Consider the following 26,797-nt stretch of genomic DNA (forward strand, 5'->3'; position numbering starts at 1 on the left):
TGAAAACATCTTTGATTTCATGCAAAAAGCCAGATAACATGTAGAGGGCATGTCTACTCTACGCTGAGCTGGATTTTTTTTAAATAGTAGAATGTCAAAGGATGAGTCTGGTTTGTGCAGAGGAAATGTGCATGGTATCATCAACATGGATGGTTTCACACATTTGGATGCATTTGTACAAACGTTGTTTCCTTGACTTGAGCTGTTAGTTGTAAAAAAAAAAAAAATGCAAAGAAACTGTCCGCAATATTCAAGCTATCAGAAAATGCTTAATTCTGACACAGCTGAAGCTCCTTCAGGAGACCAGGAGCAAAGCTCTCTGAAACAAGAGCACCCCCTGGTGGAAAGAAACGGAATGAGCCCGTATTGACCATCATTTATTTAAAACACGGATATTCAGACATGAACATGCATTCATGTACGAGACATTTAATGTAAAGCAGATTAAGATGTCTCTCTCATGTTTAAGAGTTTCCCCTCAGCCCACAACTCAACACTGCATCTCTGAATGATGCAGGACCTTCGAAAAGCGAGAAAATCATAGCAAACAGCAGTGCTTTGATTTGTCTCAAGGCTTTCCTTGAGCTCCATTGAATAAAATGGAAAGGGCCTGACGAAATTTCCTGGCGCCAACAGTCACACTAGCATGAGCAATTAAATAATGAAAACTTGTTAAAACCTGCCCCGAGACAACAAAGTACCATCGTTACACTCAGTTCAAGTCAGTTTATTTTTATAGTTCTGATTTAGAACAGCAGTCCTCACAAGGTACTTTTAAAAAAGCTAAAACATATTTCATCAATTCAATCATATTAATTGAAATCAGTCGAAAACATCAATGCAAATTATGTTTATTATGCTAGTTGGTAACAAGGTCTCTGGTGAATTGCATTAATTCACTAATTTTGCAGCAATCCCTCCTGAACAAGTATGTGGTGACTGTAAACAGTAACACTCTCTTCTACCAGGAAGAGTCTGTCTCAGTGTGACCGACCACAGGCATCATGATGGAAATGAGAAATGTTTGGACTGCGTGTTTAGGTATTGATAATTTACAAAGGCATACATACCCATCAGACTTTAGCTTTAACCTTTGCAATTTTAAAATATACATTGAAATTTGTTGTAGTAAAGTTCAAGGTATTTTATTAAGCTACTTTGTCAACCTAACTAATACAGTCACCCATTTGTCTGTTCCTCCTTTTACCTAAATAATTCAGCCTCATTCTGCAGTCTGTTATATCAGAAGATGGCTGAACTACCTCCTTCCAGTTTTATATAGCGAAATAGACTGAGTAGTGAAGAAGATGAGCTGCAAGAATATTTACCAGGAGGAGGTGAAACAGTGAGGGTAAAAGTCCAAAGATAGTTGTCTCTGGTACATGATTAGATATTACACTATATTGCCAGAAGTACGCTCTCACCTGCCTAAACTCACATATAATCTTCATTGACATCCAGTTCTCAATCCATAGGATTCATTATGATGTTGCTCCACTTTTTGCAGCTATAAACAGCTTCAACTCTTCAGAGAAGGCTATCCACGAGGTTCTGGAGTGTTTAAGGGAATTTCTGACCGTTCTTCCAGAAGAACATTTCTGAGATCAGACACTGATGTTGGACGAGAAGGCCTGGCTCTCAGTATCCACTCTATTTCCCCCCTAAGGTGTTCTATCAGGTTAAAGTTAGGGCTCCCATACATCCAACTCTCATCCGTGTCTTTATGGACCTTACTTTGTACTTTGGTGCACAGACATGTTGAAAGAGGAAGGGGCCAGCTCCAAACTGTTCCTACAAAGTTGAGCGCATGGAAGAGTCCGAACTCTCTCGGTCTGCGGAAGCGTTCAGAGTTCCTTTCACTGGAACCAAAGGGCCAAGCCCAGCTCCAACAACCCGTCACCAGAACCCTCCTTCCACCAAACTTTACACAATACAGTCAGAGGCCGCTGGATGGTCCGGTCACAGGAAGGCTTTCAAGGATCTGGCCGCTACACGCTGGAAGAGGCGAGGATATATAAGGAGTTCATCAGATGCGACGGCTCCACTAATCAGAGCCGCTGCAGGTGAAGCTGCTCAGACCTAGGGCTGGACGATATAGAAAAAAAGCTTATTGATAAAAAAAAAAAAAATGCATATTGATCGATATCAATAATTATTGAAAATATTTAAAACCATATTTTATGTGCAGCTCTGCCTGGACATTTTATAATATTGGTAAATGATTTAATTTTAATAAAGAACACCAACACAGAATTCCAATTAAATCTTTATTTAACCAACTTTTTTAACCATAACAGAATTTTTTTTAAAGAAAATGACTTAAGAGACCTGAGTTATGTTATTAAATACTGACAAAGAATAAACTAAAGTGACCAGTAAAATGACCAAAATAAATATACCAATACCATTTTATCACAAAGAAGGGAGCCCAGCTTAGCTGCTATACCTGCTTTGTTTTGGAAGAAGCTCCGTAAGATTTCTCCGAAGATGACGCGGAGCGGCGCGGAGCTAAAACGGCTCGCGCTGCTGCGGGCATGAGCGGCTTACGTGATGAAACAAGTTGGTTGCGTTACCAAACTTTGTTTTTACCGGTTCCTTGCAAGTTTCACAAATCACTGGTTTATTTCTGTCAGACTGGCGAACTAGTAAAACCCCGTTTTGGGACCGTTTCCTCCGCCGCTGCTTGCTGCGACATATTCACGTGCTCTGTGTTGTGGTTTGAGAGGGCGGGGCTTTGAGAGGGCGGGGCTTTGTGACGGCGTGCCTGGGTCCGCGATTACGATTGGTCGAGAGGAAGTAGTGACTGTAGCATCAGCTAATATGATAGGCTGAAAGGAAGGAAGGAAAACTGTTTCTATCGAAGTTTTATCGACCCTATTTTTTCCTATCGCGCCACACATCTATCGATCGATATATATTGTTATTGAATTATCGTCCAGCCCTACTCAGACCTTATTTACAGAGCTTGGCTGAGCAGACAGGGAGTGACCATCACTGCAGACAGGTCAAAGCAGAATCATTACAAAAATCTATAAAATGTCTCTAGATAATGTTTAGTGAATCTATTTTAAAACCTATAAATAAACTGGCATTATGATGCGTATCAGAGCTGAAAACAGCTCAAATAGGTAGTGGAAATATTTCATTATTCATCTTTAAATATTTCTTTAGGATTTTTCTGTCAGTAATTAATATTTCGCAACATCTGTTTTTTTTCTTTGTTTGTCTTTATAGGACCCTACCTTTGATTTGAATATTTAATCTGAAACCATGACCTGTCTCCAAAAAAAAAAACCCTGAGAACCAAGTTCAATATAATTTATTTTTATTTCTATGAAGTAGGCTTCGATCTTTATAAAAGTTTATTTCGTAAAAAGACAGATATTCTAACAGGTGGCGAATCCATTGGCTCGAGAGGTGATTTCCCTTCGAAGTGACTCCGCCATCTCCAGCAGCTCGGACACCTCCACTACTTTCTCTTTCTTCCTCTGGAGCAGCAGCTGGATCTTCTGCTCCAGGTCTGCCGGAAACACATAAAGAGGAAACATCAACCCAGATCAGTCCAAACCACTTTACAGAATCCACATTCAGACATTCAGAACTTGGACTGCAGGAACTGTGTCCAGAAACACGGTCTCCTCATTCAAAATGCAGAAACCGGGATATTTTTCAGAGGAACCTTCTCAAAGAGTGTATCTTTTTGTCTTCTCCTAAATTAACTTAAATGTTTCATCAGTTCTGTAGATGATCAGCTTAACTGAAGATAGAAAATAAACATCCTCTGCTGCTTTAGTCTGAACATGTCTGTTTTGACTCTGGTCGTTTATTGGTTTTCATCAACATATTTGCATTTTAACCAAACCAAAAACTACTACCACTACTATCACCGACTATTACCATCTAATGTAGAACAGATTACTAGATCAATGTGTGCTTCTGTACTTTTTTGTCTCTCTTGTTGTGTCTCTGTTCTGTCTTCTGTAACCCCAGTGGGTCGAGGCAGATGACCATTCACACTGAGCCCGGTTCTGCTCGAGGTTTTTCCTTCCCGCTAACGGGTGTTTTTTCTTTCCACTGTCGCTTCATGCTTGCTCAGTATGAGGGATTGCAGCAAAGCCATGTACAATGCAGACGACTCTCCCTGTAGCTCTACTCTTCTCCAGGAGTGAATGCTGCTTGTCGGGACTTTGATGCAATCAACTGGTTTCCTTATATAGGACATTTTTGACCTGTATGATCTGTATAATCTGACCCAATCTGTATAATATGATTGAACTTTACTTTGTAAAGTGCCTTGAGATGACATGTTTCATGAATTGGCGCTATATAAATAAAATTGAATTGAAAACTTAATTGAATACTAGAAAACAATAAAAAAACAAACATCTGGGATGACAGGAAAAAGATTGAATTTTGCTCATGTGTAATGAGTTGGAAAACAGACTCAATCGAAGGTTTTTTACCCCCAAACAAAAGTTCATCTACATTTCCTAAAATATAACCTAAACCATCCTTGGATACAAACTTCCATCTCATTGTGAATAAATAATTTCTTTGCTCTGTTGAACAAATACAACTCAACTTTTAAAATTGTCTCAATTCCTTAAATTCTTCTAAAAATGACTAAACTACACTGACACGCTTGTCCCTAAGGACAAATAATCCTTCCTTTGGAAACTATTGATCCAAAAGTGTCTGGCACAAATTCTCCCAAAGTGAATTGAGAGGGTCAGAGAAAACCTTCGCTTCAGACCAATGAAATCCATCGAAATACCATTTTTCTAACCCAGATTTGTTTTAAAACACATTTTAAATAATTACATTTTGTACTACTTGCTATTAATTGGTAATGTCTGTTTGTTGGCCAGCCAGTGCAAACGTTTCCCTTTTCAAAGTACAAACTTCACTCTTTTTAAGCATCTTCTTCAGCGGAGCTTTGCTGCTAAAATAAGCGTCTCTTTTAGTCACATCTGATGTTGGATAATGATGTTTGGAGTCTTCGACTGATTGTTAAAACCTTGTATCTGTTGGAGTCTGTCCTCCATCTCTCTCTGCATGTCTTCGGCCTCCTTCAGGATTTTCTTCAGTCGATCTGAGGCTTCGTCTTCATTTGTTCGATCCGAGTGCTTTTGCTTTAAAAGCTGAAACTGCTCCTGAACTTCCTGCAGATCCTGTTGGAGAGAAAGCGTCTCAGAAATGTGGTCACACCAAAGACATCGGGGCGGGTCGACAGTTTTCAGGTTTTACCGTTTCGTTAGAAATGCTGCTAAGTGCCGACTCTGCAGCCTCTCTGGCCTCTTTGGCCAACTCTCTGTTCAGCTCTGTTTTATTTTTCACAGCTTCGATCTCTTCCAGCAGACCTGCAGGCCGATTCATCAGCTCAGATTCAATGCCGTCCAGTTTGTCTTCAGCCTGAAACAAGGCAGAACCACCATCAGCTCCAATCAGGCCAAACTGACTGCTGTAAAAATGGGAATGTTTGAATTTTACCTCTTGGATTTGTTCCTTGGCGTCGTCTCTGTCCTGATTGGCCATCTCCAGGTCATCGTTGGCTTTGGTCTGAGCTCTGTCTGCTGCTAAAATGTCTCTGAGGATCTCTTTAACACTGATTTTTTCAGTCTTCTCCCTGTTAAAATAAAAGCGCACATTTTAAAAAATGATCTGCGCTCTCGCTACGCCGTTAATTGATCTCATTTTTGTGGTTTGAGACTCTGACTTGATTTTTGTCGCCTTCTGCAGCAGCTCCTGAGCCGTTTGGGCTTGATCCTGCAGCTTCTTCAGGTCCTGGACTTTGGTGGCGCCGTTCAGCAGATTATTGATGTCGTCGATCATCTTTCTGATCTCAGCAGGTGAACGCGGTAACTGGATGCTCAGGACCGCGTTAGCCGTTTTCTCAATGTCGTCAGCAGAAACGATTTCATCTGCGAAGAAAGGAAACGCACAGAGACGTCAAGATCATTCAAGAAAATGTCATGAAAGGAAACTCATTTAGCATATCGCTTATTAAATCCGGTTGTCGGTTGTTTTGCTGTTAAGAGTCTCCTAAGAGGTCAGCGAGAACTGATTTTACGCCTGCAAACACCGACCCCTCAGGTACTGAGTGACTCTCTGGAGGAGCTCCCTGGTCTTGTTTTTCTCTCTCTCCAGTGATCCAGAGGCGTCGCTGATCTGACGCTGCAGGTCCCTGGCCTGGTCTTTGGTGTCCTGAGCCGCCTGCTGGGCGTCACTCATCTGAAACAGCAAAAACAATAAAACATTTCTTATAGCAGATTTCCTACAAACACCCCAGAGTGACGGATCCTCTCTGATTCAGAGCTGACATTCACAGACCAGCACACATCGGATGTTCAACAGCAGACATCTTTAAAAAAACAAAACACATCTTTAACTGCTGGTTCTCACCAAACTACAGTTCACTAAAGGTCTGGTTTCGCGCTCAAGTTTTCTCAGCATCTGTTTTTTTTTTCTGTTTTCTCTGGTTTTTATCTTGCCACCGAGTCATTGCAAGTCCAGAGGAAAGAACCCTGTTGATCAGGAGTGACTCGTGGCGACAATCAGTGGAAATGCTGGTAAGTTTGACCGTAATCAAAAAATGGAACAGCAGGCAGTTTTAATCTGGTTCCAAGCCCACTTCAGCCGGTCCAGCCCTCATCCTGCCCATTATGGCACACTTCCCTCCCCAGCATCTCTCCGGAAAACCAAACTGGATCTTTGATGATTTCTCTTTTCGTCAGAAAAATCAATTAGGAACTGTGTCTGACACCAAGCCTGAACCATCGCAGGACCCATTTTGGTGGAAAAAAAAAAAAAACCTTCCCCATTGTGAACCTGCCTTTTTCTTTGACTCCTGCAGCTTGGATGGGAATTTGACGAGCTGGTCCTTTAATCTCTCTTCCATCTCTGAAGCTTTCTGAGCGACAGGAACAGCTCCATCACAGTACTGACCTTCAGGACATCCTGAGCAGTCCTCTGGATCTGGTCGCCCACAGACCTGCATCAGATCACGACAGGTTTCATTATGCTGCCCTTTGTCAGTTAATTCTAGTTATAAATTAGCAGGAATGATGAAGTTTAAGCGTAACACTTATGGGCACTAGACGGCTCTCTCCATTAGGAAGAGACCGCACAGTTACAATCTCCAACCCACTCTGCCGGTCTCAGCGTTCTCCTCGATTTTATTAAGTTTGGGGCGTTTCCCTAGTTACATGACTGAGGCTGTACTGAAGGGTGGGGAAACAGATAGTTACAGCCTCAGTTGTCAACAAAGATACACAGCTGAGCAATCACATCCAGTCAGCACATAATCTTGTAGCTGAGTCTTCTTGTTTCAGGAAGGGAAGAAACAGAGTGTCTTCTGTTTCTTTGCACAGACATGATTAAGCTATCATGTGAGTAATATAATTATATCAGAAGCTTACATTACTACATCATAACAAGATAAATCGGTTAATGAAGTATAAACATTAATCCCAACAGATAGAAATTACAGTCTGTAAACTACACGGTCATGTCACAGTCACCACTTTAGTGAAGTAACAGAAATTGCTGCATATAAAGATCTCTAGTTGGTTAATAGGAGCCAACTTACCACTTACCTGCTGTCCAGCAAAAAAAATGCAACCTCCGCATCCATTTTAAATCGCCGCTGCCTCATAAATTATCTCCACCTGGTAATAATAGCTGTGCAACTATAGACTCTAATTTTTCTCCCAGTTGTTACTTATTTTTCTTTTCTGGTTTACTTTCTCTTTCCTCTCGCTGGGCGAAGAGTACGGATAGTCCTCCATTTCAACAGAAAACAGCAAATAGACTGATCTACGGTCGTCTTTGCTTGTTTATACTCCTCCTCCACAGACAATGATTGAAGAGTTATATCTGTTTTATTTCTTTTTATATTTGTATTGTTCACTGTAAAATTCTTACTGTTGTGTATTCAGGTAGACAATTTTAAGATCGGTCCAGGGACAATAGATGAAAAATAGCCTTTTGGCTAATTCTGGTGCATTTGCAGCAATGCTAATTAATGTACACTGTCCCTGTCAAATAAATAAATAAAATAAAATCTGTCTTTATATCCGAGACAGATAGGGAAAAATGCTTATAACTGGCAAGTTTGTCCCCTTTTGGCTTCTGAAATCAGGAATAGCAACATGGCGTCTCCCAGTGGGCCAACTGACACCTATGCATTTCTAAACTACTAATTCTAAGGTATGAGAACGCTTTCATTTTTGATGTGAAGTTGTTAAGCATTGCTTTTATAAATGCATATTCTGACAAAGTCTGCTTTTTGCCAATTAAAAGCCAAATTAGTTACACACTGTCCCTTTAAAACCAAACTGTCACAGAGTAGAGGTTTGAGGGACCCCAGATATTTCATTTCAAAGTCACTAAAAATGGGTTTTATCTTTGTGATGAATCGAATGCACAAGAAGTCTAAGCAACTGAAAGTTATAGAGCATGTAGCGGTATATTTGCTAATGGTGGTGAATGCTGTGGTGCGTGTAGTGTCGGTATGTTACAGCGCAGGTTAAGCTGTATTTTTTTAATGCATGCAGGGGTCTGTGTTCCTGTGCATTATGTAGTGTATTTTATGAAGCATGTAATGGTGAGCGATAAAGTGGGTTCAGTATGTGTACGTTACAATGCACTAAGTGGTGTATGTAAGTGTATGTTTCATTTCAGAAAGTCCCAGTCCTCTCTCTGCTGATTTCCATCAAAACTTGATATCTGAAGTAAAAAAATGAGACCACTATGAACATTTTTCACCTTTTGGTTGAGTTTAAGCACGCTGAGCTCTTTGACCTTCTTCTCCAGGGTTGCCAGGTCTCCTCCGCCACCACACATGCTTAGTTTGCGTTTAACCTCCTGTCTGGTGTCCATGGAGTCCTCCACAGCTTTATTGGAGCTTCTCACCCTCTTCTCATCTGACATGAAGGTTTTATGAAGCTTCTGGATCTCCCCCAGCAGCTCTGCAACAGAGCAAACACAACATGGTCTAATTATTTTTCATATCAAAATATATATATATATATATATATATATATATATATATATATATATATATATATATATATATATATATATATATATATATATATATATATATATATATTTTTTTTTTTTTTTTTTCTTCAGGTTTTGCTTTAAATGTGAAAATTCTGTGTAAAGAAAAAAGTGTTGTGATGGTTAAACAGATAAAGTCTGTTTGTAGTGTACGTATAAAGCCGATCTTCACCTGCCACAGGCTGAGTTTCTGTCTTTATTGGAGCCTTGATGAGTTTGTCCTTCAGGTTTTTCAGCAGCTTCTCAAACTCTGCATGAATGTTATCGATCTCATTGTTAAGCAGCAGAGACGGGTCCATCAGAATCATGTTGGTGTCAATGGCATCCTTCAGCTTACTGTGAAGAGAAGTCCTTCGATATCACAGATTTCTGCAAACAACGTTGGCCTCTGACAACCAGGAGCTTCCTGCAGAAAGCAAAACGCAGAACTCACCTTATCTTCATGTAGAGTTTCTCTACCTTTTCCAGCTTTGGGAGGAACAGATCCGTCATGTTCCCAACGCTGTCAAGTCTGGAGTGCAGCTCCAGCATCCATTGCCAGTAGCGACTTTGTGAGGGCTCCTGGGTGTCGCCATGCAGAGGGATCAAGGTTCTCATCCTCTGTGCAGCTCGCTGGACGTCAGTGACGTTCTCGCGCCACAGAGTCATGCACTCGTGGCATTTCTCACATGCTGGAAACTCCGAGCTGTAACCAGGAGCGCACTCGTCGCAGAACATGCCGGTGACGCCGGTCCGACAGATGCACTCACCGGTTTCAGGGTCACACGACGGCCGCTCGGTTCCCTCCAGGTTACAGTCACAAGCTAAGAACAAGAAGTGCTGAATTTATGCAAAACAAGCTCATTTATAAAAGCACCATCCATATGTAAGCTAATTTACAGTGCATTACATGAGTATAAACACAGCTAAAGAAGTCCATTGTGAATGAGGAATGCATTCCAATTATAAAAGTTAGATAAAAGAAAAAATAAATGTAAAATTTAAAACAAATACCAAGCTAAGACAAACTAAAAATGCAGCAATCTTTGCCGTTTGGATAAGCTGCAGTAAACAGTACGATTTTCACAGTCGATTCAAAGGAGTCAACATTTTCTCACATCCAAGGTTTTCGTGGAGTTAGTTCCAGAGCTGAGGAGCACGGTGTCATAATCCTTTGGTGTTTGTATTTGGATCACATTTATTTATCCTTTTATTTGTCTGTTTATCTTTAGTGTTTGTTTCATTAGTTAGTAGATTCTGTTAGTTTTTTGTATCTTGTTTCTGGAATATTTCTGTGTTTACTCCTTGTCTGTCATTCTACCTGCCTAATAATAAATAAATACAAACATAAATAAAAACAAGCATCTGGGTTCTGGATTCCAGTCTGGCAGGAAATGTAGGCAATGTTTTAGGAAGGTAGTGGCCAATTTCTAAAGTACTTTATGGAGATGTTAATCTAGGTCTGAGTCCATTAGGAAACTGAGGTTTCTGGCGTGCTCTGTGGTCTTTTGCCTCAAGTCTAGTTAATTCCTAACTTCAAAGTTGGGAGAACAAAAAAATGTCTGTTTAATCTGCATAAAGTATCAGGAACTATGGTCAGGTGGAGGTACCGCTATAAAGTTGAATGTCATCAGTATAGATGGTTAATCTGGACTGGAAAAGCGCTATATAAGTTCAGTCCATTTACCATTTATCATTTAATCATAGAACCATAATCTGAGCGTGCAATGCTAAATAAAAGTGGCCCAAGAATGAAGCTTTGAGGTATGCCTGGTGTGGACTTTGTTTGCTCAGATGTATAATTACCAAATGTTACAGTTTTCCAAATGAGACGTGAACCACTTTGGCACATATTGAGCAATTCAATTCAATTCAATTTTACTTATATAGCGCCAATCCATGAAGCATGTCATCTCAAGGAACTTTACAAAGTCAAATTCAAGATTTATAGCCTTATACAATTTTCTCACTACTGAGAAAACTAAGATATTTGGCATTTAGATTGTTTACCAATGTAGTCTTAGTGCTGTGGTGTGGAAAACAATGAATACATTGCTAAACAGTTCAGGTTTACCTGTTATCTTCCGATATCTTAACAGTTCTCTTAAATGAAACGACAACCCCACCTCCTATATTTTTTTAATTTTAGAGCTAATGTTAAAGTGATTAGTAGATGCATTTCTCCTTAGCGTCTCAAAGTTTTAGCTAAAAAAAATAACATGAAGGTTGGATTTAAGAATGAAGTCATTGACTAAAACGTATTTGTATAAAACAGGGAAAAAGGTTTTGGGCAGATAAAGTAATCCACTCACAGATGCATTGCAGGTCTGGATTCCCAAAATGATTTTCTCCACATTCATCGCACTGTCTTCCTCCAAACTCAGGACGACAAGGACACTGCCCCGACACCTGAACACATCACAGCTTCAGGCGGCGAACTTTTCAAACAAACGATCGTCGTCTGCGTCCGTTTCCCCGGATCTGAGTCCTGAAGAACCTCTGACCCTCCTACCTTGTTACAGATGTTGGAGACGGAGTTTGCAGGGTCACAGCTGCAGGCCTGGCATCCCGATGCTCCGTCCAGGTTCCAGAATCCGTCCTCGCATTCGTCACAGAGGTCTCCCACCACCCCCGTCCTGCAGGGACACCGTCCTGTCTCCCTGTCGCAGAAGCAGGGACTCTCCAGAGGACATAGGGTCGCCTCTGTCCCCCGACGGTCACAGGAGCATTCTGGGAAATAAACCATACATGTGAGGCACCTGTTGCGACTGGACCTCCGGTGACCACATGACATTTTTTAATTTTTTTTACCTTTGCAGTTGTGCTGCAGGGCATTGCCAAAGTAGCCAGGTGTGCAGAACTGGCACTGTGGGCCTGTGGTGTGGTGGAGGCAGCGAAGACACTCCCCGGTTGTGCTGTCGCAGGCGTCGCCGTCGTCTGGGTCGATGTTGTTGTTGCATGAGCACAAACTGCAGCTGCCACCCGGTAAGGTCAGGTCGCCATAAAAACCAGGACTGCACCTGTCACACTGTGCACCTGAGAGGGCAAAATAATGTACAATTAATTCACTTCTTTTTCCTTTTTTTGGAGGATTTTTAGCATTTTTATAAGAATTTATCTTCAAAATAACCCATCTACCATAAAAAATAAACTCGCACACAAGCATAAAAGGTGCAAAATAAGGGGACCAAGTGACCTGCAGTCAATAAGTTCAGTTCAAACCTACAAAAAATGTTTCTTTCTGCCTCCCTGAGCTTAAGCAGCAACCCAATAGGAACAAAGATTTGCTCCCGAGCACCTACAGACCAGGTGAAAACAGAACTCCTACCTGTGTGCCCCTCCCTGCAGGAGCAGCTCACACTGAGGGACTGCGGGTCGTATCGACAGGAAGATGCAAAGAATCGTCCGCTGCCCAGGTTGTCGGGACACAGGCAGGGCTTACAGGGCTCCCTGGAGACCGGGTCACCAATGTAACCCTCCACACACCTACGGCAACAGCACAGGTGGGTCAGAACCGCAGGACAGCATCACAGATCATCTTACCTGAAGGGACAAAATAGCTCACATTGTTGAGAAAAGGAGCTTCGAAAAGGAAAGGATGTAAAACTGAGTGTTTTGTAATAGGGCTGGACGATAATTCAATAACAATATATGTCAATGGAATCGATAGACGCATATTGATGATGGAAAAAAAAGGAGTCAATGAAAAGTTTAACAGAAAAGTTTTCCTTCCTTTATTCTAGCCTATCATGTAGGTTAATATTAAAGTCATTACATCCTCCCAACCAATCACAGTTCTTTTTAATTTTTTAAAAACTTGTAGTTTTGGTAAAATGTTGGTTGAATAAAGGGTTGAGTTTAGATTCAGTGTTTGTGTGTTCTGTCTCTATAAATAAGTCGCTAAGCAACAACATAAAATGGCCAGGGCTGCACTTATAAAAAAAAAAAAGTTTTGAATTTGTTGATAATTATTGATATCAATCAATATGATTTCTATTTTATCGATATAGAAACAAGTTTTTAAAAACTAGTAGTTTTGGTAAAACGTTGGTTGAATAAAGGGTTTAGATTCAGTGTTTGTGTGTTCTGTCTCTATAAATAAGTCGCTAAGCAACAGCATAAAATGGCCAGGGCTGCACTTATAAAAAAAAAAAAAAAGTTTTGAATTTGTTGATAATTATCGATATCGATCAATATGATTTCTATTTTATCGATATGTTTTTTTTATATATTGTCCAGCCCTACTTTGTGGTCTGACCCAGAACCTGTCACAGTGCGGTCCGCTGCTGTGTTCCCTGCAGTCCAGACACTCTCCTGTCTCTCCGTCGCATGTTTCCGACAGGCCGTTACAATCACACGGCCGACAGAGCGGGAATCCCCAGAAGCCGGGCTCGCATCGATCGCAGCGTCGGCCCGTCACCTGTGGGCGGCACGCACACTGACCTCTGATCGGATCGCACGCCTCCGACGCGGAGCCTCGAGGGTCGCAGTCGCATCCTGAAACCACAAGATGGTTTTTCTTTTTTTTTTCAAGACGAGCCGTTTCTCACAGCAGCGTTCTGACTGGACCTGCAGATCACAGCTTCCTGCTTACGTGTGCAGCCTTCGGGCCCGAATCCAAAGGTCAGAGGTGCGCAGGCGTCGCAGCAGCGTCCGATCACGCCGGGTTTACATTCACAGGACCCACCCAGCTTACTGCATCCCGACCCAAGAGAACCATCGACGTTACACCTGCAAGCTGAAGCCGTACGGAACCGAATCAGTGACGGCTTATTTGGCATAAAAATAATTACAAACATTAAAAAAACTTAAACAGTGTCAGTGGAAAAGATAAAATAAATTGTAAACAGAAGTTGTGACATTAAAAAGTTATTGTTATGGTCCTGCTGTTTTTTGGGCCACTAGCTGCTCTGCTCCACTCTGCTAATTAGGATGAGCAGATACACCTGCGGTTCTTCTGATTACCTCCACCGGTTACACCTGTTATCTTGCCTACATATACCCCCCCTCCTCCCACAGTCAGCCTATTATACATATACATATAACCACATATTATAAGACAAATATTATAAAACTAATGCATAGAATGTGGTGAAAGTGCAGTGTTGGTAAGTAGTGATGAAACTGTACAAAGAGCTGAGGGGTAATGTGGCTGAAAGACCTGTGACGAAAAGCTGGACATGGAAGTGAGGCAGAGCTTAGGATATGAAGACAGTGCATAAAACTCAATAAAGACTTTGGGGCGGGGACAGGTGGCAATGGGGATTATGGATGTTTTTTAATGTTAAAAGCCACATTTTTAACTCACTAATAGAATTTCTGCATGAATCTGCAACATCTTCTAAATTCTGTGTGCATGTATGTAAACTATAATTCAGACAACTACTCTTAAACACCGTTGTTTTAATGTATGTTTTATTAACACGTTTATTATCGCCTGCAGATTTGCGGCGAATGTCTCACCAACAGCTCCATTGTGGATGAGCGCCGACAGACTCTTGATCAGTCCTTCGCAGATTTTTGGAAGCGACTCTTGAGAGCCGAGATAGACATCCAAGCCGACGCAGCGAAAGTGACTGAAAGAGTCGAAGTCGCCCCTGGAGCAGAAGTCTTGATCCGAATCGAAATTCTGAATCAGTCCCATCTATGAAAGGTAAAAATTAAGAAGACTTTTTACAGAAATACTAACATAGAGCTTATTGTTAGTAAAACTGACTTGTTTTTAAACTACAAAGTAGGTCTTAATCTGAACACTGCAAAAACGGAACTAAAAATAGGTAAAATGTTCTTGAAATTAGTGTATTTGTCCTTGATTTGAGCAGGTAAATAAGACTATTTGCCAATGGAATAAGATTTTTCCACTTAAAATAGGAACAACTCATCTCCATCATCTTATTTCAAGTGCAGGATGTCTAATTATCTTATTTTAGGGGTAAAGATACTCATTCCATTGGCAGATAATCTTATTTACTGGATCAAATTTAAGGACAAATAGACTAACTTTAAGAACATTTTACTTGTTTTTAGAGCCGTTTTTGCAGTGAAGCCTCCAAAACTGGGAATCTGAGGTGAAGACAGCATCTGTAACACAAACTTCAAGATCACCCAGCCCGGGCTGAGCAACAAAGTTCTGCTAAACCTGCTCTGAAAGTTCTGGGTAACATTTAAAGTCCTTCTGCCTCGTTAGGTCTGTTTTACAGGGTTCATGCACTTTTTTCATATCAGAAATCAAGACATTTGAGTACAAAAAAAGCATTTAGTTCTGTTTTATCTGTATGTTCATGATTAAAAAGCTGTCTGGAAAAGTGTCTCTTTCTACTTATTATCAATATTTCCTGGAAAGTTAAATCAGCTCTTTTTCAAATATGGACTGAATTATCCTACAATACATACAGATTCTTTAAAACATAGTTGTAAAGTTTGGTACCTTTGTTCTGTTTGTAAAAGTAAAAACAGGGGAGTTTTTCAGTGTGTTGTTTTATGCCTAGATGCCAAAAAAAAAGTAGAAAAATGGTTTAAGGAGGGTTTATCTGCAAATTCCTTCAATCCGCAACTCTAATACCAGGGAATTAATAAAAAGTTTAGTCTGTTTTTGCTGTTCTTAGAATTTTAAACAAATCTGGTTAAATCCAGAAACAAAGAATTAAGAGAAAAACAGAAAAAAATGAATCTATTTGGGGGGAAAACAGGATCTAAAAAGATGAAATAGACTTTATACAGATCTATCAAACCAAACTTTTTAATTAGTTTGACAAAAATGTAAATTGTTTCAAATCAAATATATAAGTTAATTAAGTCAGCCATCAAATATTAAGAAAATCTGATTTTTTTAATGTTTTAGAAACAGGAAAAAGGACTATATTCTGGAGACGCAACATTTTTACATAATCTGCTTTTATTTTTGAATGCTGATCTGGACCTTGAAAATTATGAAAGTTTCTGACATTTCCAGACTGCAGGACGCCTGGTTTTAGAGAGAACGTGCTGATTCAGGTAGAGAATCAAAAAATCTTGATTAATGCATTATTTAAAGTAATTCAGATTGTTTTTTTAAATCCTTACAATATTTACCAGCACGACTGCTACGTTATGCTTAAATGAAACTCTTCCTGCAGCAACTTTTAATGGATATCTATCCATAGTTGTACAGAAATGTGTTTTTAGATCATGCCTTCCTCACCGAGTCGACCAGCAGGGGAACGTTGTCAGATATTTGCTGCTTGTTAAAGAAGATTTCCACAAGGTATTGACCTCTGGCGTTCAGACAAACACGGGGGTCCAGAATTCCCAACCTGGAAACAAAAAAAAAAAAAAAGAGTGTAGCGTAAAAATTAAAGTGACTAAAACGACATGATAAATGGCTGAGTGTCAAACTAAATCTTCTGCTTTACAGGAAAAAGAGCCATAGATCTTCTTTTAGCGTTACTTTGTAGCTTGGTGTTTCAAAGTGAAAACCGAGCTTTAGATAACATTTTAGACACTCTTTTGGGAATCATTCGAAGTTATGAAGATCTAAAGAGAAACACTTGGGTCATCCGTCAGCTTAGTGAGCCATTGAGTGTGTGGAGGACGTTAAACAGACACATTCGTCAGTACAGTTGTTCCCACCCTCCTGTGTTTTAATGCGATGCGCTGCAGAAAGTGGTCAGTAAAGGTATATTACCTGAAGTTTACTGATGGCTACTCACCTGGAGCCTCTGGGGAGCATCAGCGTTAGACTTCCTGTTGGGGGGTCACTGCAGCCTCCATCACCTGGTGACAGCATCATGATGCGTGCCGTAGCCAGCCAATCAGAGACAGACTGTAGAGGGGAAAAGACTAGGGTTCAGCTTATAAAGATAAAATGTTATGTTTTTTATCTAAAAATGTCAGAAGCACAATAAGATTATCACATTGTTCTGATATACATTTTACATTTTGTTCATGGTTATGACTGCATGTTTTTCATCAGATATCAACATTAGGAAAATTAAAAATAAAACCATTATTCATGCATGACCAAAACACTAATATATATATATATATATATATATATATATATATATATATATATATATATATATATATATATATATATATATATATATATATATATATATATATATATATATATAGATTAGCACTAGGGCTCTAAGGTCATCCATACCTCAGATTCATAGCGGATCACCAGCTGATACTCCATTGATGTTGGCAAATTGTCTACTGTGAATCTAAGCCCCGCCCCCTCTGTTACTCTGACCAATCCCAGACCAGTTCCTGACTGATCAGGTGACCCCTGGTGGGGAAGAATCTGGAGGGGCCCCAAGTTCAGAGGTTTTGTGTTCTGCTGCAGGACCAACAAAAACACAGAGGAAAGAAGGATCTGATTAGCTTCAAAATGAAAGGATCACGTTCCCTTCCTGAGACACAATCAGGAAATGAATCCCAGCTTTACCTGTCGCCTCCGGCGGCTGAGACGGCGGGGCTTCCGGATCAAAATCACTTTTCCATTGGAGAGTTGATAGTCATAGCCCTGGTTCCTGAAATACTGCTCACATGAAGGCAAAAGGCCGGGATTCACCTGAAAGCAGTGTACAGTCTGTGTAAACTGAGAGACAAGTGCATACACTGCAACAACAGAACTAAAAATAATTAAAAATGAGTGTATCTTTGATTTGAGCAGGTAAATAAGATGATCTGCCAATAGAATGAGTACTTTTGCACTTAAAATAGGAACAATTCATCTTCGTCATCTTATTTCAAGTGCAGTGTATCTAATTATCTTATATTAGGGGACAAAATACTCATTCCATTGGCAGATAATCTTATTTATCTGCTCAAATCTAGGACAAAAACTCTAATTTTAAGAACATTTTACTTATTTTTAGATCTGTTTTTGCAGTGTACAAGCAAAGACAGTCTCCACGTAAACTGAGAAAATTAAAAAAGAAAAATTAGCTAAGTACATGTTAACTAACACAGAGTACTCATAAAAAGAAAACAGCCTGTTTACAGTCCGTACAAACAGGCCGTTGAAATGTTAACATGCAGTTAGTGAGCAATATAAACAGTTTAAACAGGTTTCTGAGCGAATATTCTCAAGACAGCATGGGTGTCTTCTACCAAAAGTTTGATGCACTCCATGCTAGAAAGCTTTATCCATCCATCCATCCATCCATCCATCTTCTATCCCTGTTTAACCTTGCTTGGTTGTGAGGTTGCATGGGTAGGGGAGCACCCTGAACAAGCAACCTCTACTATCCAGGGAGCCATTTTAGCGCTCAGTCCAGCTAAATAAAACTCGTTTAGAGCTGTAAATGTTACATGACATTTTCGGAAAAAAAAAAGAACATTTATAATTTTTCATAATAAATTTCCAGTAGTTGATATTTGTCATTTTAAATGAACTGTTATCTACATTTTTAGATTTTAAAATAAAGAAAAACATATGTTTTGCAAAATTCATTTAAAAAAAATATGTGCAATGCTGATATTGTTGGAATTTTATTTAAAATCTAATAAAGAAAAATAGAGAAAAAAATACTACTGGTGTTTTTAATGTCTTTCCGTTGAGGGAATTCAATGCAATTACTCCTTGGAAAAAATTACTAAAGACTGGATTTGTTATTATATCTACATTTAAAAACATTAGTTGGTTCTTTTTCTTTTCAACCAAACTTGCTGAGAGTCATTGTGAAGGGTCCAAAGAGACACTTGTGGCTACGGAGCCACAGGTTGCAGAACCCTGCCTTATGGTAATGCAGAAATCAGATTCAACCTAATATATAAAAACTATTGGACTGGGGTTGAAGGTCGGGCTTCCTTCTCATGCTCGCAGAGAAAATACAAACGTCACAGAAAGGGATTCGAACCCAGGACCTTTTTGCTTCAAAGCAAAAGTGCCCACAACTATGTTCCCATTCAGCCCTTGCTATAAAAACACTGTTCTGTCTGGATTGCCAGGATTTGGAGTCCTTAGCAGGATCGGTGACTTCTTCGAGATAACTTGAGGTTCGGTTTGGGATTCTCAGCGTTGTGAAGCAGAACTTGAAGCTAAACCAGAACCTGAAGAATTTACCACCAGTGGTATAACAACTAAAAACAATTGGGCTGATCTAGGAGTGGGTTTATGGTTCGGAACCACTCCCTGGTTCTAATGGTTGGACCAAAATGGAACTCAGGTTCCTCTGGACTGAACAGGAGATGGCTGTGTCCCCTTCAGCCATGATGATACAAACCAGAGGAGAGGAAGAGGATGAAGGAGTGGGAGGGGAGGAGTTTTCTCCTGACAGCTGTGCAGCAAGCTCCGCCTCATACAGGAAGTAGTTCAGGGATGGCAGGAAGTAACCGGGACTGGGATCAGAGCAGCGCCGGCCAGCCATGTTGGGTAAACAGGGACACTGTCCGTCCTCTGGAGAACACCTGAGCAAACCCAAAAAACATTTACTAAATATTTTTTATATCCTTTAAGGGCGGTTTAACCTGCCAGTAATTAACCCCAAGGTCACATGATCCACTCTGAGGTCAGATGACTCAGCTAATGGTCATGTGACCCTTTAAACGTGATGTAAAAAAAATAACCAGCAGCTTCCAGATGGACCAGTTGGTCTTATAAATGACTTAATATTTCTTAGCTCTTGACTTTATTAACATTTTAAGGGTAGACTGAATGCTACTTGAAAGGTAAATTTTATATATGGTACTTTAGTCATTTGAGAACAGATCACATAAATATCTGGTAATTTCAGATCAACTCCAAAGAATAATCATCTGGGGAAAAAAAAAATTTTAACAATCTGAGTTTCTTCTCACTTTGGAAGTGAAGATGAAGCTTTTGGTTTCTGATGAGATGTAGATTTTCATTTATATTTTCAACAGAATAAATGCTCTAGTTTATGTTTTCTTTACGAATGGTGGAGATTTAGAGGACGGCTAGTGACTCAGGAGTAAGCTTTAACAAGGTAGATGAAAGTTAGTGTTTCGCTGCCAAACTGAGCGTGTCAAACGTAAAAAAAATAAAATCCTACATGTTGCTGTGAGCTCCACCGATATCGCAGTCACAGGGTGAACATCTGAACACGGAGTTTCCCAAACCCCAGAAACCTGCCTGGAAACAAAATCCACAACTATCAGAACACGATCCAAGAAGCACAAGATCTGTTTCTGCAGGTCATTATTTAGGAACAATTTCTCTTTTCTTCTGCTCATTTTACAAAATATAAATAACATCTCCCCTTGCAGTCCACAGCTGGACTCAGCCTAAATCTATTGGTGACAAATAGTTTTATTTAATTTTACAACCTGCACCTTTAACCTACCACACAGCGATCACACAGCGGTCCGCTCGCCATTGGCTCACATTTGCAGCTTCCTGTCAGCTGATCGCATGGTCCAACACTTCCCAAACTGTGACACCTGCAGTCTGAAAACAGTAAAAGTCAGAAAAGGGCTGCACACAGAAACATAACCTGGCTAATCCATTATCTAAAATAATTTTTTAAAAATAGTTCCAGGTCTGCTGGTGGTTCCTAGAGTCTCTAAAAGTAGAATGGGAGGCAGATCCTTTAGCTATCAGGCTCCTCTCCTGTGGAACCAACTCCCAGTTTTGGTCCGTGAGGCAGACACCCCGTCTACTTTTAAGACTAGATTTAAAACTTTCGTTTTTGACAAAGTTCTAGTTAGAGTGGCTCATGTTACCCTGAGCTACCTCTATAGTTATGCTGCTATAGGCTTAGGCTGCAGGAAGACATTAAGAGCCATTGTTACATTCCATTTGCCTTGGAAAACGAAAATACGAACTAGGAATGGGGTAAACCCGGATAAAACGTGTTACAGTTAACACAATCGGAGAAGTCGGCATACCAAAATAAAAACAAAAAAACAAAAGGTTAGGATTCCAATACGGTTGTATCACTCTCTCCCTTTTCTCTCCTCTTTCTCTTTCACCTTTTCTCCTTCTTTTTCCTCTTCTACCTATTTGTTTCAAATCAAGCGGACCACTGTGATGAAAGCGGTAAGGCTCTGCTTGTGAAAGCAAAATCTCTTGGGCTTTTTTTTGGCATTAAGACAACAATTCATATAGCCACATTGCCAGACAGGACTCAAAAAATAAATTTAAAAAATTTAAAAAAGAATTCCAATATGGTGAAAGCTGTTGTTTTGTTTGTAGTACCTCTTTTAAATGTCCTTTAAAGCTGTATTTTCCATATGCAAACACCACTTTTAATTTGTTGGGTTCAGAGTTGTAGCCTCTACATGCTACATTGATTTTAGACACACTCTTACAACTGTATCTTGTAAAATAAAAATGTTTCATCACAGCTTACTGGTGCAGATGCGAGGAGCTGCCATATTGGATCCAACAATCGGCCTTAAAAATGTATCCGACTTTCTGAGGGGAAAGTCGGACTATAGCGACCATTACAGTTAATTTTTCCCATCAGAATCCAGGATTTCCGATTTCTGGCTGCAAATGGAATGCAACATATTTCCTGCACTCTGCTACATTCTCCTACTACTCTCCAATCATGCATTATCTTCAGTTATTTCTGTATTCCACATTAAGTTCTCTGCTTTTAATTTAGAAAAAAAGTTACATCTGGTAGGTAGTTTTTAGGCTGTTGCCATCACACATGGGCCCTTTAGCTCAACAATTGCTGTCAATAACTTCCTGTTGGCTTTCTACAGATGATACACTTCACCTTGGCTTTCTAAGTTTATCTTTCTACAGTTGCCATATGCTCACTCAGCATGAGGAATTGCTGTAAATCCAGTGACCTGATGCAGCCAGCAGGGCTTCCTTAAGATACGTTTAACAGTTGGCATCATATACTGATATGAGACTGAATTAATTTATATCAAGGTTAAAAACAAAATGTATGTAATGAAAGTTAATTTTGTTTATATGATTGGAACACTGCAAAAACAGAACTAAAAATAGGTACAATTTTCTTGAAATTAGTGTATTTGTCCTTGATTTGAGCAGGTAAATAAGACTATTTGCCATAAGGAATAAGATTTTTCCACGTAAAATAGGAACAATTCATCTCCATCATCTTATTTCAAGTGCAGGATGTATAATTATCTTGTTTTAGGGGTAAAGATACTCATTCCATTGGCAGATAATCTTATTTACTGGCTCAAATCAAGGACAAATAGACTAACTTTAAGAACATTTTACTTGTTTTTAGATCCGTTTTTGCAGTGAATGACCTGGTTGTATAGTTCTGTCTTTAAATCTGATCTTTTGATCTTGTAGAGTGTATTGAGAGGAATTTAATTGGCACAATATGAATAAAGTGATTAGAATGGAGCCTGTTTCAAAGGTTAAAAGAGGGTCAGTGAGTCCATTGGTACCTTCACATCCAGTTGGATTGTCCGCTCTCAGATTGAAGAAACCGTGTTTGCAGCGATCACAGCGTTGACCCTCCACGTTTTCTTTACATAAGCACCGACCACTGGAAGCGTCACACAGACCGCCGCCGAGGGAGCCGGCAGGGTCGCAGTCACACGCTGAAACAAAACCATCACCCCGTGATGCTCAGACGAAGGAAACATCCTGGCACCTTGCTGACGAAAGCTTCAGAACAATCAGTGACCTGATGTTCTGCAACAGAAAGGTGTTAAAAACTAAAACGATCAGAGTTGGACATGCTTGGAAGGTTTCCTTCACGCAACAGGGAAACATCTGCAAATGTTCATATAAGATAATGCTGAACCAATTACAGACCAACTCTGAGATCCTTTAGCCTTTAGGTCAGAGTCGGCCAAGTCTGATCCACAAAAGCTACCATCCTGCTGCTTTTAGATACATCTCTTTGTCACATTGTCAGATCTCAGCAGATGAATGATGATGAGAGAATTTAGCCATTTGATTAAGTTGGGTGGCAGAAGGGATGCATCTCAAAGTAGTTTTTGAGGACTGGACTTGGACACTCCTGCTTTAAATCGTCCCATTCCAACCTGTTAAGCTCAGAGGGTTTCAGAAACAACTTCTGTCTGTAAATACATGACTGAAATAGATCAGGAGTAGCTCCACAATCATCAGGTCTAAGTGGAACCGATTGTTACCACTGTAAATGTAAGACCTTAAGACGTTGTAGGACCAATGGACAGATCTAAACGTTGCAGTACACTGGTCCTCAACGATTTGAGTTTAGGACCACTGAGCACTCTGAGGATCTACGTAGATGGTAGACCCGGTCTGGATGTCTGCGCTGTTACCAGTTTTTACGAGGGAGGAAAAGCCGTTTTTATTCGCACAGAAGTGTGAATGTTTTCAACACGAGTAGAAGCTAGTCTCACATCCTCATCGACCCAGCAGGAAACGCATCAACAAGTTGCATATGATGAAGCATACGTATGCAGGCGTGGGGGTCCTCCGGCGCCCGCTGCGGGTCCTGATACAGGAACGGTCGACAGCGTTCACACTGAGGCCCCGTTCTGTCATGGCGGCAGTCGTCACACACGCCGCCACTCGCCCCGCCCGTTTCTTCGTAGCGAGCAGCGTCGAAGTGACACGAGTCCGAGTGACCATGACAGTCACACCCTGAGAGAGACAAACAGCATCACAGAGAGCCCAACAGATCTAACGCCACAAGCGTCATAAACATTCATTTTAAATTAACGGCATGTTTTAGGGGCATACAAAAGGAGTTTATCATCGATGTTTAATATAAAATAAAAAAAAATTCTGCCTGATTCATGTGTGTGCATATAAAAGAAGAAATTATATATAAAAAATTACTCCTGCAGATGCTGGCTGTGTTTTCTCCTCCCGGCCTCCAGGGGGAGTCGTTGTAGAGCGGCTGACATCTCTCACAGTTTTCCCCGGCTGTGTTGTGCTGACAAACACACTGACCATGAATCTGGAAGAAGAAACAAATCTTCACCTGCAGAAAAACCCAGCAGTCGACAATTTATCTGTTTCCCTGCTGAGGACATTATTTAAAACTTCCTTGGCCTTTGAGTGTAAAATTAGAGACATTGGGGTAAATTTAAGATGCAAGACTGGTCAACCATCCAAACCTGACAAGCTCAAACACTGAAAAGACAATATCAATTAACAGAAAAACAACATTGAAAGACAACAAAGTGGCCTGCTAAAGTATTTCTCCCCTTGGCGTTTCTTTTTTATGTTTTGCGGCCTCACAATGTGAAAATAAAATGGATTGTTTGGGAGTTTGCGCTGTGTCATTTACACAACATGGCTACAACTTTGAAGATGTATTAATTTATTGTGAAGCAAACAAATAGGGTAAAACAACAGAAAACTTCAGCATGCACAAGTGCTCGATCTCCCTAAAATCAGTACATAGAGCCGGTTTAGAGCAGTAGTTCCAGCTGCAAGTCTGTTTGAATCAGCCTACATGAGCTCGCCACATGTCTGCCCTTTCCTCAAGGCTAAACTGCTCCAGCTCTTCCATGTGGGACGATTTTCACTTGTGAACAGCAATATTACATCTAACCACAGATTCTCATTTGGATTGAGGTCTGGACTTTGACTAGGACATTTCAACTCATTTAAATGTTCCCCCTTGAACCCCTCCAGTGTTGCGTTAGCAGTCTGCTTCGTGTGATTATTCTGCTGGAAGGTGAACCTTCGTCTCAAATCACAGGCAGACTGACATCTGTTCTGCACCAGAGCATCCCTGTATTTAGCACCATCCATCTTTCCCTCCACTCCGACAAGTTTCCCAGTCCCTGCTGCTGAAAAACATCCCCAGAGCATGATGCTGCCACCACAATGTTTCCCAAGACATACCATCACCCCGAGGGGGATGGTATGTCTTGGGTTTGCACCAGACAAAGTTTAATTTTAGTGTCATCTGACCAGAACTCTGTCCTCCATACATTTTAGGAGTCACCCACGTGCCTTTTGGCAAACTCAAAACATGCCGTCCTTATGTTAGTAATGGCTTTTTTCTGTACACTCTTTCAGAAACCTCAGCTCTGTGGATCGTATGGTTTATTGTGGTCTCATGGACATGTTGGGATGTAACAAAAAAATAAATAAAATAAAGTAAAAAGCCAAGGTGATGAAGTAACAATAAAACACTGGATTACAAGATATTTATGATGCACTTCACTAACGAATGATCTGAGCGCCAAGACGGAAGATAGCAGACAGGATAAAAAAAACTACTACAGTTTGTGATAAGACTGACTGTTCGGCTGCGTCTCAGACAGAAACCTGATGGCCTGTGTCTGAGGAGTGCATAACCTGAATGTTTACTGTCCTTCATGATATTTTTTGCTCTTTTTCTGCAGTGTTTCATATGTCCAATGATGCAAAATCAGTTTTAATGATCCTCTCTGCAGTTTTGAGGACTCTGGGGAGTCTTTCTCTCTGCCTGGGTGGTTTTTCCATATCGTAATCGTTCCCCTCTAACCATTCCTTTTTTTTTCCATTTATCTTCTTCTTAGTCATGATTCCTCTTTAGTTTTTAGAACATTTTTGTTATTCTTACAACAACTTGAAATCCTTTTGTAACCCCATGGATTTTTCTACCAAGCCAATAATTTCCCCTTCAAACCAGCTCTGCTTACTCTAATTTAACACACGCTGTTTTGAAAGAAATCCCAACCTGGACTCTTTTCTGCCAAATTACTACAAGTCCATTTCTAAAATACCTTTTACCTCAACAATCTTAGAAAAAGATGCAACCAAACAACTTTTTTCTGGAACAACACAAGCTTTCTCCAATAACTTACTAATTATTGTCTGTTATTTGTTTTCATACGTTTTTCAATGCATATTATTTGTTGTGTCAACTGTCTGTAGCTTTATTTGTCCCGGACGAAGAAAGTTTCATTTGAATTGAATTGAACTGATTTGCTTTTTTTTTTTTTGCATGTCAGGAGATACTCAGTGTCTGGTTTTATAGAAAAACATTTCCTCCAGCAGGTTTTTTGAAGACCTCTCAGGATGACTCCAAAGTTTAGTTTACATTTTGAAATCCATTTAGCTGCCTATGGCAAACCTCTTTCTTTAAACTGAGCAAAAAATGTGACTGATAAGCCAACAAAGAATACAAACATGTTTGATTGGTGGAGCTGTTGAATATATGAGGGACCCATTTCGGTTTGTGAAAGTAGCTTAAAGCTGAGCATAATTGAATTTATAGTGAACGCTGCTTTGCAGTATTAGTGAGTGGTACCATGTCGGGCTGGGTGAAGACGTCCCCACGTCCTCCGTCCACAGGGACACACCGGCTGGCGTGTCCATTGCAGAAGCAGCTTCCCTGAACCACCATGCTGTAAAGCGAGTAGTAATATTTCTCCTGAGGGTTCCTGCGTCTGCGAGTCAGCAGCGTGTCACCAAGCGTGAAGAGACGAGTGAAGTTCACCCGGATATTCGTCATGGTGATCAGTTCTGAGGGCGATTAAACTTCAAAATGTTATATTTGTCCAATCATATTCGATACATTTGATGATGCGATAGCTGTCTGTTTGCTTCTTGTGTACGTGCATAGTTGCTATGTGTGAAATATATAAACCCCAATAAAATGTTTATCATAAAAAAAATAATAAACTGGAAAATGTGTTCTGATGACGCTCATTTGTCAGATTAAAAATAACCTTAAAGCAGGTATTAAGCATATTTTCATTAAGCCCACATTTGTGTATTAAATGGTATTCTTGGTCAAATGTAATATTCTAATCCTACATGTTGTGTTTTCATTGGCAGCGTCCGGAAGTGAAAATGTATCATAATTAACATAAATAAAGGCTTGAAAACACCCGTTTGCGTGTAATTTATCTACACATGTGTCAA

General features: G+C 40.1%; 1 protein-coding gene across 2 annotated transcripts in view; it reads right to left on the reverse strand.

Moving 5' to 3' along the window:
• Positions 1 to 3,303: 3,303 nt before the first annotated feature.
• Positions 3,304 to 26,797, reverse strand: part of lamb4 (laminin, beta 4) — a 42,170-nt gene continuing 18,676 nt past the window's right edge. Inside the window, exons 8-35 of one of the 2 annotated variants that reach the window (XM_021319023.2) lie at positions 26,181 to 26,395; positions 23,768 to 23,888; positions 23,381 to 23,569; positions 22,378 to 22,533; positions 20,340 to 20,443; positions 20,049 to 20,128; positions 19,260 to 19,443; positions 17,477 to 17,602; positions 17,189 to 17,365; positions 16,731 to 16,843; positions 16,223 to 16,334; positions 14,506 to 14,686; positions 13,637 to 13,780; positions 13,308 to 13,539; positions 12,371 to 12,528; positions 11,854 to 12,078; positions 11,555 to 11,772; positions 11,355 to 11,451; positions 9,497 to 9,866; positions 9,236 to 9,399; positions 8,767 to 8,969; positions 6,833 to 6,991; positions 6,087 to 6,231; positions 5,717 to 5,921; positions 5,491 to 5,626; positions 5,248 to 5,412; positions 5,018 to 5,171; positions 3,304 to 3,520 (exon numbers count right to left, since the gene is read on the reverse strand). In XM_021319023.2, the coding sequence (XP_021174698.2) occupies positions 3,387 to 3,520; positions 5,018 to 5,171; positions 5,248 to 5,412; positions 5,491 to 5,626; positions 5,717 to 5,921; positions 6,087 to 6,231; positions 6,833 to 6,991; positions 8,767 to 8,969; positions 9,236 to 9,399; positions 9,497 to 9,866; positions 11,355 to 11,451; positions 11,555 to 11,772; positions 11,854 to 12,078; positions 12,371 to 12,528; positions 13,308 to 13,539; positions 13,637 to 13,780; positions 14,506 to 14,686; positions 16,223 to 16,334; positions 16,731 to 16,843; positions 17,189 to 17,365; positions 17,477 to 17,602; positions 19,260 to 19,443; positions 20,049 to 20,128; positions 20,340 to 20,443; positions 22,378 to 22,533; positions 23,381 to 23,569; positions 23,768 to 23,888; positions 26,181 to 26,395 (4,667 nt within the window). In that variant the 3' untranslated portion in view covers positions 3,304 to 3,386. Of the gene's footprint in view, positions 3,521 to 5,017; positions 5,172 to 5,247; positions 5,413 to 5,490; positions 5,627 to 5,716; positions 5,922 to 6,086; positions 6,232 to 6,832; positions 6,992 to 8,766; positions 8,970 to 9,235; positions 9,400 to 9,496; positions 9,867 to 11,354; positions 11,452 to 11,554; positions 11,773 to 11,853; positions 12,079 to 12,370; positions 12,529 to 13,307; positions 13,540 to 13,636; positions 13,781 to 14,505; positions 14,687 to 16,222; positions 16,335 to 16,730; positions 16,844 to 17,188; positions 17,369 to 17,476; positions 17,603 to 19,259; positions 19,444 to 20,048; positions 20,129 to 20,339; positions 20,444 to 22,377; positions 22,534 to 23,380; positions 23,570 to 23,767; positions 23,889 to 26,180; positions 26,396 to 26,797 lie in introns of both variants that reach the window. The other variant, XM_021319022.2, reaches the window with a different exon arrangement.

The sequence above is a fragment of the Fundulus heteroclitus genome, chromosome 2, assembly GCF_011125445.2.
Source record: "Fundulus heteroclitus isolate FHET01 chromosome 2, MU-UCD_Fhet_4.1, whole genome shotgun sequence".
Classification (NCBI taxonomy): Eukaryota; Metazoa; Chordata; class Actinopteri; order Cyprinodontiformes; family Fundulidae; genus Fundulus; species Fundulus heteroclitus.